The 18704-nt window shown below is 38.6% G+C and overlaps 2 protein-coding genes across 25 annotated transcripts in view; both read right to left on the bottom strand.

The window, feature by feature from the left end:
- Positions 1-6789, bottom strand: part of c2cd5 (C2 calcium dependent domain containing 5) — a 39354-nt gene extending 32565 nt beyond the window's left edge. For 15 of the 24 annotated variants that reach the window (XM_036150264.1, XM_036150323.1, XM_036150235.1 and 12 more), the window contains exons 1-7: positions 6460-6789; positions 5922-6026; positions 3728-3814; positions 3433-3604; positions 3248-3343; positions 1811-1966; positions 1485-1716 (exon numbers count right to left, since the gene is read on the bottom strand). In XM_036150264.1, coding sequence (XP_036006157.1) covers positions 1485-1716; positions 1811-1966; positions 3248-3343; positions 3433-3604; positions 3728-3814; positions 5922-6011 — 833 coding nt within the window. In that variant the 5' untranslated portion in view covers positions 6012-6026; positions 6460-6789. Of the gene's footprint in view, positions 1-1484; positions 1717-1810; positions 1967-3247; positions 3344-3432; positions 3605-3727; positions 3815-5921; positions 6027-6459 lie in introns of those variants that run through there. The other 9 variants (XM_036150338.1, XM_036150343.1, XM_036150352.1 and 6 more) reach the window with 2 other exon arrangements.
- Positions 6790-11909: 5120 nt separating this feature from the next.
- Positions 11910-18704, bottom strand: part of b4galnt3b (beta-1,4-N-acetyl-galactosaminyl transferase 3b) — a 38724-nt gene continuing 31929 nt past the window's right edge. Inside the window, exons 16-20 of the mRNA XM_036150197.1 lie at positions 17780-17933; positions 17615-17687; positions 17366-17519; positions 14609-14735; positions 11910-12538 (exon numbers count right to left, since the gene is read on the bottom strand). Coding sequence (XP_036006090.1) covers positions 12427-12538; positions 14609-14735; positions 17366-17519; positions 17615-17687; positions 17780-17933 — 620 coding nt within the window. The 3' untranslated portion in view covers positions 11910-12426. The remainder of the gene's footprint in view (positions 12539-14608; positions 14736-17365; positions 17520-17614; positions 17688-17779; positions 17934-18704) is intronic.

Raw genomic sequence — 18704 nt, 5'->3', positions numbered from 1 at the left:
CCTGCCGAAACCATTCTAAGTAGAGATGCACCAATCTGGATTTTGCCTGGCCGACAACAAATGTCCATTTTTATTCCAGATCTGGCCGATTCTGATTTTGAAAGGAGTACAAAATAAGCTCGATTGTCTTTGACCTTTAGCTGATTTTGAACCTACTTTTCTTTCTTTCTTTTTTTTTTAAGCATCAAAAATAACAACTCCGATGGAAGTTCTTGATTTTGATGCACTTTAATTGATTTTTCAGTTCACCAGTCAGAACTGATCAAATAAAAAATGTCCGATTCCAATAAAAATCCAGCTGGTAGGAACATCTCCAACTTTAAACAGAAGAAACTTGATCTAACCTGCTACGTGTTTGCTCCCAAACAGAGAAACTCTTAGAGCTAAACTAAAAGAAGATAAACAGTAAGACAAACAAACAAACTAACATGTTTGACTGGATAAACTAAATAAAAAAATATATATATTTTTGTATTTGTCACCAAAGATTTTAAAAAAGGATGTTTTTAATGTATTAATTTTCTTAAATAAATGTTGTCATTGTAATCAACACTTAAAAGAACCGTAAGCGAAGGCTTATGGCAAAAAGAAAATTGCATGAATATTTCTTTTTCTTTCATTTAAGATTTAAATGATGTTGGTATACTGAAACATAATTAACAACAACGTCTATTTTACTAAATCTAGCACACCAACAAGGCAGTAAATGAAAAAAAATAGGCTTTACATTTTTTTTGTTTCGTTTTTAACTCCCCCCATCTCAATTAAACACACAAGAAGCAAAAATTAAGCTGATTCTCAAAGCAGGAACAATGGATTCGTTACAACAATCTTTTACTCTGCCTTCTTGTCGTTCCTCGGACTCCGGCCAATCACCAAAAATGGTTTTCGGAAATCTGTACATTAAAATGATCACCTAAAGATATTCTTATCCCTGATGACTGCATTCTCAGAAGTACACATGCATTCGTAGCCAGTTGTAACTAAAAAAAAAAAAAACCCACTAACCAGCCAATTATAACAGGCAGAGCCGAACATGCGGAGCGTTCGAAGCAGAGTTGAAGACATGCGCTAAATACGGCGGGCAACGTGCAGAAGCAGAGCAGAGGGCCAGGCAAGTGCAGTTTAAAGGAGAGGACCAGGTAAGAGGGAGAGGGGCTGAGGATGGCTTTATGTGTACTGTATGTATGTGTGTGTGTGTGTGTGTGTGTGTGTCTCAGGTTTCCTGTGCCACTATTCCCATGATGCAACGCAAAAGACAACGACGTACACATAAAATACACGGAGGGATCCTCAACACTGAGACACACACAGGGCTGTGAAAAGAATGGTGAAAAAAGAAAAAAAAAAACAGCATACAGTACATTTTGTCCACGCTTTCTCCCTCTCATGCACGCACAGCTCTCCTCCTCATTCTCGCGAACCGGACCTGCACGTAAAACAGGGGTGCGGGTCCCATGCCTGTGTTCTCCGCTTATACTCACTCCTTTCCATCTTTAGACGGGGAATTGCAGGCGTTAGAAGCAGGCGCCGTGTTAGGGTGCGTGTGTGCGCTCGCGAGGCTTCCCGAGGTGAGCTTTTCCAGAGTGCAGGCGGTGCCGATGGCCCGGACCACCAGGCCCGACTCTCCCTCCAAGTCGAAGCACTGCAGGTAGCCCACCACTGCGTTCCCACCCATCTCCAGAACTTTGAGCCCTATTTTCCTCTGCAGCTCCCCTGAATAAGGAGAAACACGGCATTAACGTTCGCAGGTCAGAACTTGTCCGCCCTCCAAATCAGAAGGAGCGGCATCCGTGGCGGGCTTTCATACCGGACATGAGAGAGATGAGCCTCTGGCGTGCTTCGTTGGAAGCCCGGGGAGTTCTAATGCGGTCTATCCACTGGTACTCTGGGTCCTCGTTCACCACCAGCTCCTCTAAAAACCCGTGGACCATGGCTGCCCGGTAGCCCCGCGGGATGGACGTGGCTGCGGGAGAAATTCAGACAAGACAGCCGGCCGAGTGACAATGCGTTTCAGTTCGACGCTATGGCAGGTTTCTAAAGGCCCATTCATACCCTACGTTTGGCCCACAAGTCCGTATTTCTGTCCGTACGTTCTATCCGTTGACTCCTTCATACATCCGTCCGTTGAGGTGCGCAATAACCAATATGTCCTCTAGGTGGCAGTGCTGAGCGCCAATGATTCGTCAGTGATCAAACATGGCGACGGTCCAAGACGTGATTTTGTTGTATTTGCTCCGTAAGTAAACTTTTTGTTTGTCCCTGTGCCCCGGACACGACACATCATATGTGTGGGTAGTTGCGGACAAGCTACGCAAGTCGTTCCTCGAATCCCGCCATTGTTTAAAGCCCAAAATTACAACCTTCTTCGTGATTTTGTTGACATTTTGTACTACAAACTCAATAGCGCCCCCACCGTTTCCGGTAGTATTGCTCCGTATTGATCCGTTTCGTCCGTAATCGTAAGCTCCCAATTTTCGTGTCAAAGTACGGACGAAATCGACGGTTAGAAAGTATGAAACACTCCACACGTATCCGTCTTTTACGTGAGGTATGAATGGGCCTTAAAACCGTCTGAGGTCTCGCTGGATAAAGAAATCTACGGAGCCCTCTAGGGGACATGGGGATTTTTTTCACCTCGCAATACTTTTGCGTTCCCTCGCAAAAACATCTGTGTTCCCTCGCAAAAGTTTTTGTGTTCCCTCGCAAAGTGCATGTTTCGGAAAAGTACACGCCTGCCACCATAGCTTTCTGACGCTCGCGAATGCATTCAGGAGCATGGGACATTTGAATTTTCAGAATAAAAAGCTAGCAGATGTGCGTAATCAAAAATTAACAGAAATACAATTATAGAGCATTCAGTGGTGTAAGAAAGCCCACACTTTTTCTGGATAAACACAAATACTGTATGAGTTAAGTTCTGTTCCCTTTTATGCCTCTTTCCTTGTAAATTTGAAATGTCCCATGCTCCTGAATGCACCATAGCTTTCTGAGCTGTGTAGATGCACGTTTGATCTTCTGCTTGAGACAAAGCTTTGCAGTTTCAAAACTCACGTTGGCTCTCACGGTTTATTGTTGTGTGTGAATGACAAGAGACAACTAATAAATTAGCCATACCTCGAGTTAACGCAAAAACCTTTGCGAGGTAACGCAAAAAAAAAAAAAAAAAAAAATTCCCCATCTCCCCTAGAGGGCTCCGTAGAAATCAAAATTTTCTATGCATTGTAAAAAAAATAAAAAGACATACTGCAGAAAAACTTGACCCCGCAAGACGACTGCCTGAATCGGTTCAAGTCGTTGAAGAGCTCCACTTTTACAAGGACGTTGATCTCTCCTCTGATGCCTGCCGAAAAAAAAACGACACGCACATCGTAACCAGGTAGCTCACGTCACAGTTCTGCACACGTCGGTCACGCAAGTCGAGTGTTCTACCGTGGATGGTGTCGTAGATAGGAAACCAGCCAGAGATGACGGAGGCGGCCTCAGTGCAGAGCAAAGGGTCGATGTCGATGTAAACTTTCCCTATGGCGTCGTTGGCGCTGTACGTGTCGTGGTCCAACACTGTGATCTGCAAGGGTTCGTCCTGCAAGTCCTCGTCGTCGACCTGCACAGCAACACGACAAGTCAAGATACGTACGGATCATTTAGATCTACAGAAGCTGCGCTGAGGCGGAGATATGCGTGAACTATACCACCAAAGCCGCTTAAATTACAAATTCCCCTTTACCTCAAACTTGAACCATTCTGAGTTCCACTGTGGATTAAGGGACTTGGGAAAAACGTCTGTTTTGAAGGTTGTGTTTCCAAACTTCACCTGTGAAATTAAAGAAAGAATACCTTTTAGAAGTCCAGTTCACGTGTAAAATTATAGAGGCATTCTGGCAAGCAGTAAGTCGAGAAATTAGCTCTGCTGTAGGACAAACACTTCTCCCTAGCCCAGTCCTGTGCCTCCTTGGGTTCATACCCAATCAGCTGGATACTCACAAAGAGACTGTGCAATTCCTATTGATGTTGGCCAGAAAATGGATAATGCTTAAATGGGTTAGTTGTGATGCCCCTTCGATCCAGCTAAGGAAAAACTTACTTTCTGAAGTTATTGTATTAGAAAGATTAAGATACTGTCTGAATGGGAAATTGTAAGCTTTCCAAAAAGAAAGATGGGAAGGTACTCTCGAATACTTTAAAATTTCAAAATTAAAAGACCAGTAATGTGAATCCGAATGATGTACTGTACATGTTCAAGTTTATGTATAAGCTGGTTACTTTTCTCAAATGATTGCTATAATTTATGTACATGCCTCCGGTTTTGTTTTCTTTATCAGTGCTGTATAAGGTTTGTCCTGTTGTTGTTTCTTTTTTCTTCCCTTCCATTTTCTTTCTCTCTTCGTATAAATGTTCAAAATACTTAATAAACATAATACTAAAACAAAAAAAAGGAAAAATGGCAGGATAGATGGAACATGAAAAAAACGAACGAACAAACGAAGAAAGAAAGAAAGAAAGAAAGAAAAAAATGGCAGGATAGATGGAACATGGAAAGAAAAAAAAAAGCCCGTTGGTTAAAAGTTATCTGTCTAGAGAAGACCAACCAACGGTGTCGAGTCATTGGCTTTGCAGCTTTTCTTTAATCCGGAGCAAACCTTTTCATTTAAGATTTTAAATCAACATAGCGCTGCACAGATGTCCTGACATCTCAACCGCTTTGCAACATATTGAAGAAATTAAACGTTGATTAAACTACACTAAAATAAAAAAAATAATAATAATTTATTATTACGTTATTGTTATCAAAAATAATTACCACTATATTCTGTTATGATATATAAAGTAAACTTTTCTTTTTTTTTTTTTTTTACAATAAATAGGGACGTCATAAAAAGCAAACGTGAATTAAACTATCGTTACAGAAAAGTGATACATATAAGAAAATATATGTTTAATCAAATGAAATAATTTAACTGCTGCTGTTATTGTTACACGTACTATTGCAATAAATGAAAATAAATAACGCCCTGATGTTTTTAATCATGTGAGGATAAAAACCTAATATACAAAGGGCTCTAGGGAAGCATTTTGGAGAAGTCCTTGTGTTGCTCTAATGATGTTATTGAGCCAAATGCTAATGACGTTACGGCTGCTCTCCTAGCTAATGTCAATTAGGCAGCTGCATGATGATGTTATCCTGATGGTGATATATTAAAAACACATCTTATTTAACAACTATTTCTTCAAATTAATCTCTATGTTGATTTTACAACGATGTTTCAATGCCATCAAAGTTTTACAATTGGGGCTGCAAATGTTGAAGGACAAAACTAATTCTGTCACCTATGGGAAACAAAGCGACCGGAAAAACTAGAAACATCATCAGCAACTTAAACATCTCTAACAGACCATAAAAAAAGGGATTTACAATACCACGCCATACCAAAAATTAACCTTATACAAAGAAATGATGTGAACAAATCTTAAAAGATCGGCATGTCTTCTCTTAGGCATCACCTGATGTGAAAGTAAACTGAATCTGAACACACATTTTGTCATTTGACTGCTGTCTGGTACACGCTTTATAAACAACACACACCTGAAAAAAAAAGAAAGAAAAGAAAAGCCACAGTTTATGAGTGTATGTGATCTGGAGCCATCTTTAAAGAAAATACTTTTGCTGCAATCCAGGTTAGCTTTCTGTTCCCCAGGGTAGGCAATTTAAAGGAGTAAGTGTAATTTCCTTATGTGTTATACACTAAGATTTGTCCAGAAACAAACAACTATCAGTTTCAGGAAGGTGTATGTTGCCTAATTCCTGATTTAAATTTTCTAATGCATGCTAAACTTAATGGCGAGTGTTCAGTGTACACATTTTAGGTTGTGTTAAGGTTTACAAACAGAAAGATCGCTGCAGTGAACGCATCATCACTTACCTCTACGAAGGCATCCGTCAGGTCACTTGCTCTGTCCATTACAGGCAAGTGGCGCCCTGCCACAATTTTGGCCTTTAGTTTCCCAGGCATGGTTTAATAGTGGATCTGTGAACGTATATGTAACAACAACAAATAAATCATAACCCAAGCCTACAGCTGACAAGTAACGCAATGCTGCGCTCATCAAGGTAACGACGGTAGAGCTGAAGGCTAGCTAGGACAAAATACTTCCTGAGACCTGACCTCAATTTATAATCCCATCACTGAATAAGCTAACTTTCCTTGTCTATTTAGAGAATGCAGTGTTTAACTCGGTCTGAACGCGAAAACAAAAGCCACACGTAACCATGACAGCGCCAACAAGTTAGCTAGATTATGTTAGCAAACAAGGCTAGGCTGAAAAGCCACTTAGGTTGGAGCTGCATTGCAGTCACAATCTCGTTAGCTCTGGTTACCTGATCGGCCATGTTTCCACGACCGCTCTCTGTTTTAATAAAACACGCTCCACACTCCCACTCCGAAACACGAATATCCTTACCCGGTGCTACAATATGGAGAAGCGGCCGTTGGGGCAGCAGCAGGGTCGTTTCACGCGGACATTATTGCTGTTGTTGACAGTCCACCGTTCGCCCGACCTCCGTGTTTCTCCCATAACACGAGACGTTAGTTCCCATTTCCTCGCGCAGGAAAGGGTCAGGAGATATATCCACAAGCGGATAAAAAAAACAACAACGATTTACACGTGAACGAGTCCCATTACATTTCAGGAGTCGGGAACAATTTTACGTCAGCACGTGATGACAGCGGCCTAGCTTGATAGTGATCGCGATGATGAATGAGTTTTCAGGGGGCTTCGGTGTGGTGCTTTCAGGTACGCCTCGTAAAATAGGTATTGCAGACGTCACAATGGCGCAAAGGAAGAATTATAATAGAATTAATAATAGAATAATAGAATTGTTGTCGATGGAGGTATTTCGTCTGAAAATATGTGTGTGAAATATGTGATTACAACTAAAAAAAAAAGCAAATATATATTTGCTAAATAGGCTACACTTCTAAATGCACACACACACACAGTCAAATATGATAAACTTTGTAATAATCTGTTAAAATTACAAGACATTAAGAAATTGGAAAAAGAAAAATGAGAGGACTCTTATAAATTCTCAGGAAAAAGATTTGTTGCGTATTTACATTGGGTTCCATCTTTAACAGCTGATATAGCCGGGTTATAACAAAACAAATGTTGTCCTGCAGGGCACATCAGGAAACTCACTCTCACTGAAATAATCTTTTTGAGGAGGCAGAAAAAAATAAAGGTTGACATATCCAAGCAAGGGTTGTGGCATAAAAAAGTGGAAAAATTATCATAATAGAGAGGTTAATTCAAATGTTAAATAGCATTTTATACATTTTGATGACTTCAAAAGAACTTGGGGGGGGGGGGGGGGATTCTCACCTGCAGTAGTTTTGTTCCCCAAATGTGGCCTGTGGGACATGCTGCCCTGTGTGTTTTCTGTGTGTTCTCTTGCTCCAACTCACCTGTTTCACAGGAAAGAAATACCTTAATAACTTGTCACTGAGTCCAGCAGAGGCCTGTTAAAGACCTGTTCATTCAAATCAGGTATGCTGGAGCAGGAACCTATTTAAAGCCAAGAGAATGTGCCCTGAGGACCTAAGAAGCAGTGCCTTAGGCTTGTAACTAAGAATATGTTCATTTTGCTAGATGAGAAAGAAAATCTGGAATAATTCTTTTGGACATTTGGGCTTTTCCTTCAAAATGTGTTATAAGGTACAATAAAATCATGTACAGCACTTTTGCACCATTACCTTTACACTATATACATGGTGGAACATTCTTTGCACACTTTTTAAAAAACTGTTTTTTTCCTGCGCTGGACATTCTTATCACTGTTGCACTTTACTATATTGTAATGTTAGTTTATTTCAATTGCAATCTCATTACACTGTCGTAAGCTGTATGCAACGAAATTTTGTTTTGTATGCACTTTGTACATACAAAATGACAATAAAGTTTGTCTAAGTCTAAGTATACGCAATGGCTGGCGTGTGATTGGTTACTGTAAATCAGTTACAACTGCCTCATAACTTGCCCTGTTTAAAAGTGTTGCTTTAGCACTTAACCAGGATTCCAACATGCATGTTCTTTCTACATGGCACACACAGATGCATTGCAGCAAATTAGGATAATATTTCAAACTACATTTATTTCAGTAAGTCATTTCACCAAGTGAAACACATTGTATAGATTAATTACACGGACAGTGATGATTTCTATTCCTTATTTCTGTTAATTGTGATGATTTACAGTCAGTGAAGACACAACATTTAATTTCTTGGAAGATTAGAATATTAGATCAGAACAACTGGAAAACACAATTTTTAATACAGAAATGTGCATTTAATGAAAAGCATGTTTGATACCTGTTTAGAGGTTGTTATTTTTGTAAAACAAATTACTTCTAAGCAGACAAACGAGCGTCATTGCAATGCAAACTCTAATTTACTGAGATCAGAAGCTGCTTTAATTGCTGAGTTTGTCCATACAAACAGGGAATTTAACCTTGGTTCAAATTTGCTCTCACTGACAACATTTTAAATACAAATATACAAAACATTTAAAAGGGTTATTGCAAATATGTATAATGCAATGTTCTATAAAAGAGGAAGACAAGGTTGGATTGCTCTGTCTGTAAAATGTTCTTCAGAGAGAAAGCCTAAGGGAAGAAAGTGTCTGTGTGGCGGCTGGTTTTTGTAAATAGTGCTCTGCAGTGCAGACCTGAAGGTAAAGGTCTAAACAGTTACTTTCCAGAATGTGTGGGGCCTGCAGAGATGTCAACTGCTCTTTTTCTGACCTTATATCTGTACAAGTGCTGGACAGAGGCAAGGCCCTCAGCCCCAGACTTACCTTTATATCCTTTAAAAAAAAAAAAAAAAAAAAGCTATTAACTCATATGCATGAGTCTGCTCTTTTTCTTGGAGCTTTGTCTGACAGGTTTGTCAGACTACATACAAAGAGGGTGTGACACGTTGCATGAATGGCAGGCATTGCTTTAAAAAGCCTTCTGTACGCGGGTAAATATGACATTTAATTTTGGTCACTTTGCAAATGAAGAGCCGCCCTTGTTTGGTGTTTAAGATATACAAACATGTGCATTTTTTTTTCTTTAAGTAAAATACATGTAGGACCCTATTTTTTTTTTAAGAAACAACATGATCAAAAATAAATCTCCATTTAGGAACCAAATCTAAACCTTCATTGGCTGCACAGTGGCACAATGGGTAGCGCTGTTGCCTTTCCAGCAGCAATAAGGTCTTGGGTTTGAGTCCCACCCTTGCTTTGGTTCTTACTGTATAGAGTTTGCATGATCTCCCTGTGCATGCGTGGGTTCTCTCCGGGTACTCCGGGTTTCTCCCACGGTCCAAAAACACGACTGTCTCGCCCATTGACAGCTGGAGATAGGCACCAGCACCCCTTGCGACCAAATGGGGGTCTGGACCCCCCGGGGGGCAACGAGATGATCCAAATTTCTGACATTACAATGTCAGCGATATACTTTTTATTTTATTTTTTTAAATATAGCACATTTTTTGCCTTTAATTATGGAAAAAAAATTCCACATGGGGTAAATTACGAGATAAAGCAATATTAGGTGTAGAACAGTAAAGATTTCTAGAATTAACTCATGGTATTACTAGGGCAAAATAATAATAATATGAGAATAAATTTGGAATATTACAAGAATAACGTCACACAGTCATTTGCGCAATAGTTTGTGTCAAAAGTCTTGACACTAATAATAATTGGATGGTGATGTGCCAAAAAGATTTAGCATTTCCTTATTTGTGAAACCGATACTAAAGTATAACTTTACATTGTAAAATTAAAATGAGGAATGTTCAGCCTCTTGTAAAGTTTACAAGATGCCGAACATTCCTCATTCTAATACAGTGCAGAAGACTGCACAGAGTTCTAATGAAATTATTCTCTACTTTATTTATCACTTTATTTGCGTAAAAAGCCTGTGCCAAAAAGGAGCCGCCAGTCTCTGGCTCTGTTATTTTGGAGGTTGTGGTTGAAAAGTTTGGGAATCAATGTTTTAATACATCGTTCTGCAACCGGTCCTATAGGATAACATGAAATAGAAACAACTCACCTTTATCATCTTATTTCAAGTGCAGTATATCTAATTATTTTATTTTAGGGGTAAGAATATTCATTCAATGGGCAGATAATCTTATTTACCTGCTCAAATCAAAGACAAATCATTGTCACACATCACTGTCATTTTAAGACCGTGATAATTACTTTAAGTTCCCTTTTTGCAGTGTTAAACCTTCAGCAGTCGGTGTGTTAGATGAAGCAAGTAGCTTTAGAATAGGGAAAGCCCAGAGCTAGCGATTAACTTAAAAACAATAAATGGAGCTTGGGCCACCAGCAAACAGAGGAGAATGCGTTACAGCTTAGAGGGATGACGGATTGGGGAAGGTGAAGGGGTTTAAATCATGGCCTCAAAACAACCCCCCCAAAAGTTTACCTTAGCGTTAAAAAGTTTTAAAAAAAAATATGATGACACCGAGCTAACTGAAACATTCTTCTTTATTTTGTAAAAATTTCCCCTTGGGTTTGTAAAGGCAGTGTGACACGTCCCTGAGAGAAGAGACCGTAGAAAAAAAAAACAAAAAAAAAAAAAAAAAAAAAACATTAAGGCAGGATTTCCAGCATAGAGAATTAAGTACATCTAAACGTTGAACTTTTACAACAGTGAACCACGAGCAGCAACAAGAAGGAAAATGTCAACCTTTAAGGCTGAGACAACTTTAAAAGCAAAAGATGACAGTACCATCAGTGTTATACACAAAGAAAAAGAAGACTATTTCTGGCCTCAGTCGATAAAAAAAACCTCAACTAATCCAAATTACAGGCTTAACAGTTTGATGCCCATCAGATTTAAGTGACAGACGAGAATGGCACAAAGATTTATTTAAATTGGAATGTTTACCAAAAAGGAATTGCAGTCATTTGCCTGATTTTACACATTATAAAAAAAGGTTCCCATGTGTTTTTCTATACCAGAAATTCCATACTGTTCCTGAATCAAATTGTGGACAATACAAAAGCTTCTAAAAAAAAAAAAATAAAAAAAATCTCTGACAGCTATTTCCATGCTGATCAGGTTCTAAAGATGGATGGTGGATGTTGGAGTAATGAATAGCTGGATGTTAGTAAAATGGACGGATGGACAATTCAGTGGGATAGGAGACAATACAAAGATGTTTCCATTTTCTTCTTCCATGCTCATCCAGACCAGGGAAACACCTAATACAAATTCCAACATTTTTCAGATGGGATAAAAACTTGATATTATAATAAATATAGTTTCTTTAATAGCCTGCCTGAGTACCAGCTGTGTTTATATAAAATAAACTGATTAAATTATACAACAGAATGAATAATAAAAGAATACCATGTCATCACAAATATAAATAAATCTGCAGTTTTTTCCACTGTGTTTTTTAATAGACTCTCTACTGGCTGTCGAACTGAACATCAAATGCTACTTCTTAATAAATGTTTAAAAATAAATATTGGTCCTCCAACCAAGTTTTCTCTCAGATGTCATCTTTGGTGAGATGCAGTGTACATAAAGTAATCAGAAATGCTTTTACAACCAAGGATCAGATAAATAACCTCTGCTTTTCTTTGTCGAAAAAACAATGGGACTTCCACATTTCAAGAATGAAATAATAAAATAACATAACCTTGGAATTTAAATACATAAATGATTTGTCCCCTAGTTGAATCTTAGTCACAGCTGGTTAGACACCACATAATAAAAAGAGGCCACCGAACAGGGCACTTCACTTAATAAACAAACTGAGGTATACGGCTCAGGCCGGAAATAAAACGTAATGCAAAGACAGGCGCAAATTAAGAATTATTTCTTAAATATTAACTAAAATATTAACTCATTTTCAAAACAACGGTTGTATTTCAGATCTACACAAAGCAAATATGAATTCCCACCATTTTTCTCAGTTCGGACGCATGTGCAAGGCTGATCAACCCCCCCCAAAAAAAAGGACACTTGTGTGTTCTTGCATACATTCCAGGAGTGCGGATTTAGGTTCGGTTTCATCTTTGGACCAAGTCACTTTCTTTCTTGCAGCCTGGGCGCTCCAGCAGGTGAACAGCAGGCGAACAGCAGGAGCTTAAATCAGTACCATTCATCACCTGCTTCAGTCGTAGTAGTCAGCAGCAAATCCAGTGAATAAAGTCGGAGCAGCAGCAATCTCGGTAACACTAAGCTCATCCGTCACCACATTCATCATACAGCCTGAGTGAATGAAGTCAGCCACTGGTCTGAGGTCCCTTTTCTCTGCTGGTCAGCAGGTTTAACACAGCGTGGTCCAGCCATAAAGTGCTTCGGCGTCCACCGCTGTACGCGTGGCAAAGTCGAGGTGGGGTGGCAACTTGGCGAGGTCACATTTGGCCACTTGACATCTTCCGGTTCCACATGCCTCGTTTGGAGTGATAGTGGTGGAAAAAGTTCCTCAAATAGATGCGCTCCACTTCCAGCCCACCTTGGAGGATCCTGGAGCAGACAGCAGCAGAGTGGGAGCTTTAAAATAGGTTATTACTGTATGTAAATACAAATGATGTCAGGTAGGAAAAGTGGCTTAGGGTTAGTTATCTAAAGTGTCCCTTATTTCAACTAGAAATCAACTTAGTTCTGCACGCACAGAATAATTTAGTCGCCTGTGAGAAAAAGAAATAATTATATTCTTTTTTTAATGTATTATATATGTATAATACAGTCTCATTACACTGTCGTAAGCTGTATGCAACGAAATCTTGTTTTGTATGCACTTTGTACATACAAAATGACATTAAAGTTTGTCGAAGTCTAAGTATACGCACTATATATATGTATATATGTATATATATGTATACACATATGTAAATATATGTTTTTGTATATTGCTATTTATATATTTATAAATGTTAAACATATATATTTAAATGAATAAAATGCAAAATATTTCAGCACATGACTTTCTCAGTACATGATATTTTTAGAACATAACATAAAACTATATGGCATTTGACATTTTAAAAGTTTTAAGCTCCCCCTGAACATGAGAAAATCCTCGTTATTCGATGCTGTAGCGCACATATTCCCTAGTTACTGGGGGGAAATAGGGAGTACCAATATGGCGGCTGGTGGCTTCAAAGCGACTCGTTCAAACAGACGGTGATTAGCACTCCAGTGTATTATATAGCTCAGTGTTCCAACTTCATATTTCTACAAAACGGTTCATAACTGCAAAAGGGCAGGGCAAGAGATACCCGATTCTTAAAAATATTTCTACAAAAGAAAATCTGAAAAGTTTGGTTTGATTCACTCAGTGCTTTATAGAACCGCCTTGCACTGTGATTACAGGTGCGCTTTTGATGTCCATCTCTTCCAGCTTTAAATTCCTGGAGAGCAGACATCAAATGGAGAGCACGTGATTACAAAATTAAAAGGATTCTAAATTGATTCCAAAAAAAAGGTAAAAAACAAAGCAACTGGACTTGTTTTCCGTAGTTGAAGACGTTTCGCTTCCTCTCCAGGAAGCTTTCTCAATTCAAAAAGTCTGAAGTAATGTGGAGTAACAAGCTTTATACAACTGGCAAACAAAGGCCTTGTAATGACTTAGATAATATGCAAATTCACCAGCATATTGCACGCCAATTTGGGAAAGACACCCTGGGAGTAGTGCGTGAGTATGAGAAATTACTTAGAAAACTTGCAGATTATAAGAACTGTTGAATTTGCATGTTATCTAAGTCATTACAAGGCCTTTGTTTGCCAATTGTATAAAGCTTGTTACTCCACATTACTCCAGACTTTTTGAATTGAGAAAGCTTCCTGGGGAGGAAGCGAAACGTCTTTAACTACGGATAACAAGTCCAGTTGCTTTGTTTTTTACCTTTTTTTGGAATGACCATGACCTGGATGACTGAGAATCTTCACCAGCAGATTCTAAATTGAATTCAGTTGTGAACTTTGAAGATGCTTCAAAGTTGACCACAATCTTTGATATATGACTTTTAAGGAAAGATTGCTGCAAAGCCATGGACAATGCAGACAACTCTCCCTGTGGCTCTATACTTCTTCAGGAGGAGTGAATGCTGCTTGTCAAGACTTGATGCAATCAACTGGGTTCCCTTATAGAGGAATTTTTTTGACCAATCTCTATAATCTGATTGAATTTGACTTTGTAAAGTGCCTCAAGATGACATGTTTCATGAATTGGCGCTATATAAATAAAATTGAATTGAATTTCATCCAACCATTCCATTGGTTAGTCTTTTGCAACCTTTAACAGGATCACACTAGAAATGCTTTTCCACTTTCTAGCCAAAGTTATACCCAACTGTGCCAAATTGCCGTAATCTCCATACTGAATATCTATTGTGGGTGCTATATTCAAAGTAGCATTCTCTGTTTAATCTAGAGTCAGGCAACAAAAACACAAACATAGAAAAGAAGTTAAAAAAGGACAAAAAATAAAATAAAATAACTTCAAACTTGAATCAAAACAACCCTAGTGAATAACTATAATAGTTATTATTAATTGTCCAGCAAAATGCAATCATCAGACAGTGAAGAAGAGACCTGTCAAGGAGCTCCCAGTCTTCTCCTCCCCATCGTTCTCTGAACTCCCTGGTGTTCATTCCTCCGATGGCATCCAGGTCAGATTTATAGATTCCCAGCAAACCGAAGCCGTTCACTTCCCAGTAACCTGCATGAACAGAAACTGCGTTCATTAGTGGATAGGGCTTCAGTTTTCCAGAAAAGATCAGTAGGATCCCGATATCATTAGCTACAATCACTCACAAGAGGTGATAGCACTTTATGGTACGAAGAAATAACGAGACTGACAAGAACGGTGTCAGGGAGAGATGAACATGAAAGTTGGAAATGCAACACCTAAAAAAAGAGGTTTGCTTTTGGTTTCGGCTTGCTTTATATCAGAAGTGACATCGGGAACATCAACGGCTCATGTTTTGATAAGACTGACAAGATGCCAGGATCATGATTCTGAAACCGAACGATACATTCTCTTTAAAACCGTAGGTTTTCGTTATTGGGGGTCTAAAAAAAATAGTCGTTGTTAATTAGTCCCTAAAATCAGGTGAAACCAATGTTCATAAGAGAAACACACATAATGCCACACTGTTTAAATGCAAGTGTTACATAAAAACCATAACAAAATGTGAAATGAGTAAAATAAACACCAGTCCATTCTTACTACTCCAGTAGTAATGGGCAGGAATAGTAATGTTTGATCATAAAGTGAAGCCTGTGCAAATTCTCAGTTGTCCAGGTTGTTGCGTCAACCCACTGGCTTAAGTCGGAGGCCACCGGACCTTTGCTCAGGTCTATCTGAAAACGTTTCAACACCTGTCCAGGAGTCTTTGTCAATTCTGGTGGTTCGCACTTGAGCAACCTGCAGTTGGAGCGCTGCTGTTTTTAAAGGAGATGGAGGCCCATCCTCCTAGGTGCATTCTAAGTCAGATGCAAATCAATGAGGCACCCACCACTGTCCTGGGTCATTAGAAGCTATTGCTAGGTGTGAGTTGAGTACTTGGTCACCTGAATCATGATAAGACTGCTGAAGTAATCTCTTTGGAATATGTTGGAGGACTGAGCTGTAAACACTGGGGAGTTGGAAGCACAATCCTTTCCCTCTGTTTAGTGATGGCTTTTCTCTTTTGTCCAAAATGGCTTCTTTCACCCCTCTTTCAAACCATCTGTTCTCCCTATCCAAGATCTGGACATCATTGTCATCAAAAGAGTGCCCTTTGTTCTTAAATTGCAAGTGGACGGCTGAATCTTGCCCCGAGCTGTTGGCCCTCCTATGCTGTGCCATGCATTTATGTAGCTGTTGTTTAGTTTCTTCGATGTAGAAGTCTGAGCAGTCTGAGCTGCACATGACCACAGACACAACGCCACTCAGCTGTGCTTTGGGTGTTCTGTCTTTGGGATGAACCAGTTTTGTCTGACAGTATTATTAGGTTTGAAATTTACTGGTATGTTGTGTTTGGAGAAAAAAATTCTCCTGAGTTTCTCAGAAACTCCTGACACATATGGAATGACAAGGTTTTCGCATCTCTGTTTTCTCCCCCGTGTTCGACGTAGTCGCCTAGTCCCATTTCATCAGAATCAAGTATGTTGCTCTTAAAATGTGTACATACAGTTCTATGAGTTTCTAGGAAAATATCTGGAGACTAAGCAATTGCCTGATTCAAGAGGCAGACACGTTATTCTTCAAAACTAGACTTTGTGATTAGGCTTATGGCTAGAGCTGACTCATTATCTCATATTTGCATATCCAGCTGTATACTGAGATACTGTGCAGTGAGAGCGCTGAGCTCTATTCCCATGCTTGTGCATAACGTTTACAAATCAGTACATGATAATAACTCTGCTGACTGCCTATTATTCCAATTATTCACACCCCTGGCACATGTAGACTTAGAGAAATATTTAAATTTTACCAACATTACCTAAACTCCGAGGGTTTAAGTTATATTAAACCCGCGGAGTGGCCCAGCAAGAGTCCAGACTTGAATCTACAGACTTTAAAGATTCAGCTCAAGTAACAAGGGTTAGGGTGATGCCAAGGAGACCTACATTTCTAGAAGAAACATGAAAAAAGCTGCCCAGTGATTACAAAAAGGGTGTGATTGCTGCAATGCCAATAAATGTTCTTTTATTCATCATGAATGATACAAAAGTGATGCAATATCAATTTTCTTTATAAAAATGCAAATAAAGAAATTATTTCTTCAAAAATGATTTTGTATAAAAGAGAACAAAATAAATATGTAAATAAATAAGTGTAAAAAACCCAACCTATTAGATTACGCCAAGGCTTAGGAATAGTTGGGTATCAGGTGTAAAAGAACCATGTTTTGTTTAAATATTGTTTTCAGTAAATTTGTAAGTGTGTGTTATTATAAGTTTCAAATACACCAAAACAAAAACAAAATCTAAATACAATTGTTTTAATTAAACATATTGCCTTTTTAATTGCATCATGTGGCTTATGTGCATAATACATTCGTGCAAATTTATGCTCTGTGTACCTTAACACAAACTAAAGAACAAATATCAAATGTTAATTAAAATTTCATAGAAAATCGCCAATAAGCCACCTAGAAAGTCCCCCTGTTTCTTTTTTTTATTTTCATTTTTTTTATTATTTGCTCAATGTCAGAATTTGCAGTACGTACGCATGTAAGATCCTTTTTACTGACAGGTCGAACATCTGCAGCAATTTAGAGTTTGAAAGTCTGTACCATCTCACTGCAGCAAAGCTGCAGGCGCAGGTGAAGATTCACTGTAAAAAGCAAAGTTATTGCTCACCTCTGGCCTCTGATGGTGTGCTGCCACAGTTCAGTCTGAGCACTATAGGTGCAAAAGCCATGTGTCCCTCCACACAGTGCTTCCTGATTACATCAGTAATGGAGGAAGGGAAGTGGATGTGGAGATCACAAAGAAACACAATGCTGTGGTCATCCTGAGAAAGAAACACAGGAGGTAAATTACAATCATACAAATTATATTTAGAGAGTTAAAGTTGTGCTTCATTTGCTGTATTGTTGTAATTCTCACATCTATTAGATCGATTCCTGCTTGCAGACCAGCTGAGCGTTCAAAGTTCCCAGTCAGCTTGACATACTTGTACCTGTTAAACCCGTAATAGCATGTTACGCCTGCTGCCAAACAGGTTTCGTGCAGAATAAAACAACAGCCCCCAAAACACAGACAAGCGCAGACCTTGGGAGTGAGGATTTCTGCAGAGCCTGCTCTACGTCCATATCGGTGCTGCCGTAGTCTGTGATGATCAGGTTGAAGTTAGAATCTCCGCTTTCTCTGAACACTTTCTCCATATCTGTAATCAGCTGCTGCACCCACCGAGCTTGATTTTTAACTGGAAAAAAAAAAAAAAAAAAAAAAAAAAATCACATCCACAAAAATGATATGACCATCTCTAAATAAACATGCAGCATGTGCTCTAAAATTGACTATAATTACAATAACGGGACATTATTTTAAAAACCGGAATATTAGCAATAATGTCTGAAACCGATTCACTCCAAGTTTGTTGTTCACAAATACGTGAATCCACACAAATGTGTGAAAAGCATCCTATTGACAATAAAAAAAAAAAAATACCCTGCTCTTATCATTACAGACCATATGCTACCCCTGGAGCAACAGTCTTAGTTATGCCAATACTTTCAGCCATATATTTATTTGTATTTCGAGGCGATTTATGCAGCTGAAAAAAAACTGTGCTTTTATGGTAAAGATGACACACTCCTGCCCATGGCACTAGATCTATATTCGGCTATCTCCAAATGTTTCTCTTTGCAGGCATAAGAAGATTATTATTATTATTATTATTATTATTATTATTATTATTATTATTATTATTATTATTATTATTATTATTATTATTATTATTATTATTATTATTATTATTTTAATAATAACAATAATAATAATAATAATAATATCAGCATCATTTTCATTGAGTGGCAGCAGCGGCTCGTTCTTTTCATTAGTCGCTGAGCAAATTGGAAAAGAGAGCATTTGTCTACAGTTGCTTTTTGATTGTATATCAGTATTTTGATTTCCAGCCACTAACAGTGTAACATTAGTTTGAAGAAACCTTTTAGAGCCAAACGACATGCTAGAA

This window comes from Fundulus heteroclitus, chromosome 2 (genome assembly GCF_011125445.2).
Source record: "Fundulus heteroclitus isolate FHET01 chromosome 2, MU-UCD_Fhet_4.1, whole genome shotgun sequence".
Lineage (NCBI taxonomy): Eukaryota > Metazoa > Chordata > Actinopteri > Cyprinodontiformes > Fundulidae > Fundulus > Fundulus heteroclitus.
The sequence above is the reverse complement of the archived record's forward strand: the minus strand, read 5'-3'. Positions and strand labels throughout refer to the sequence as shown.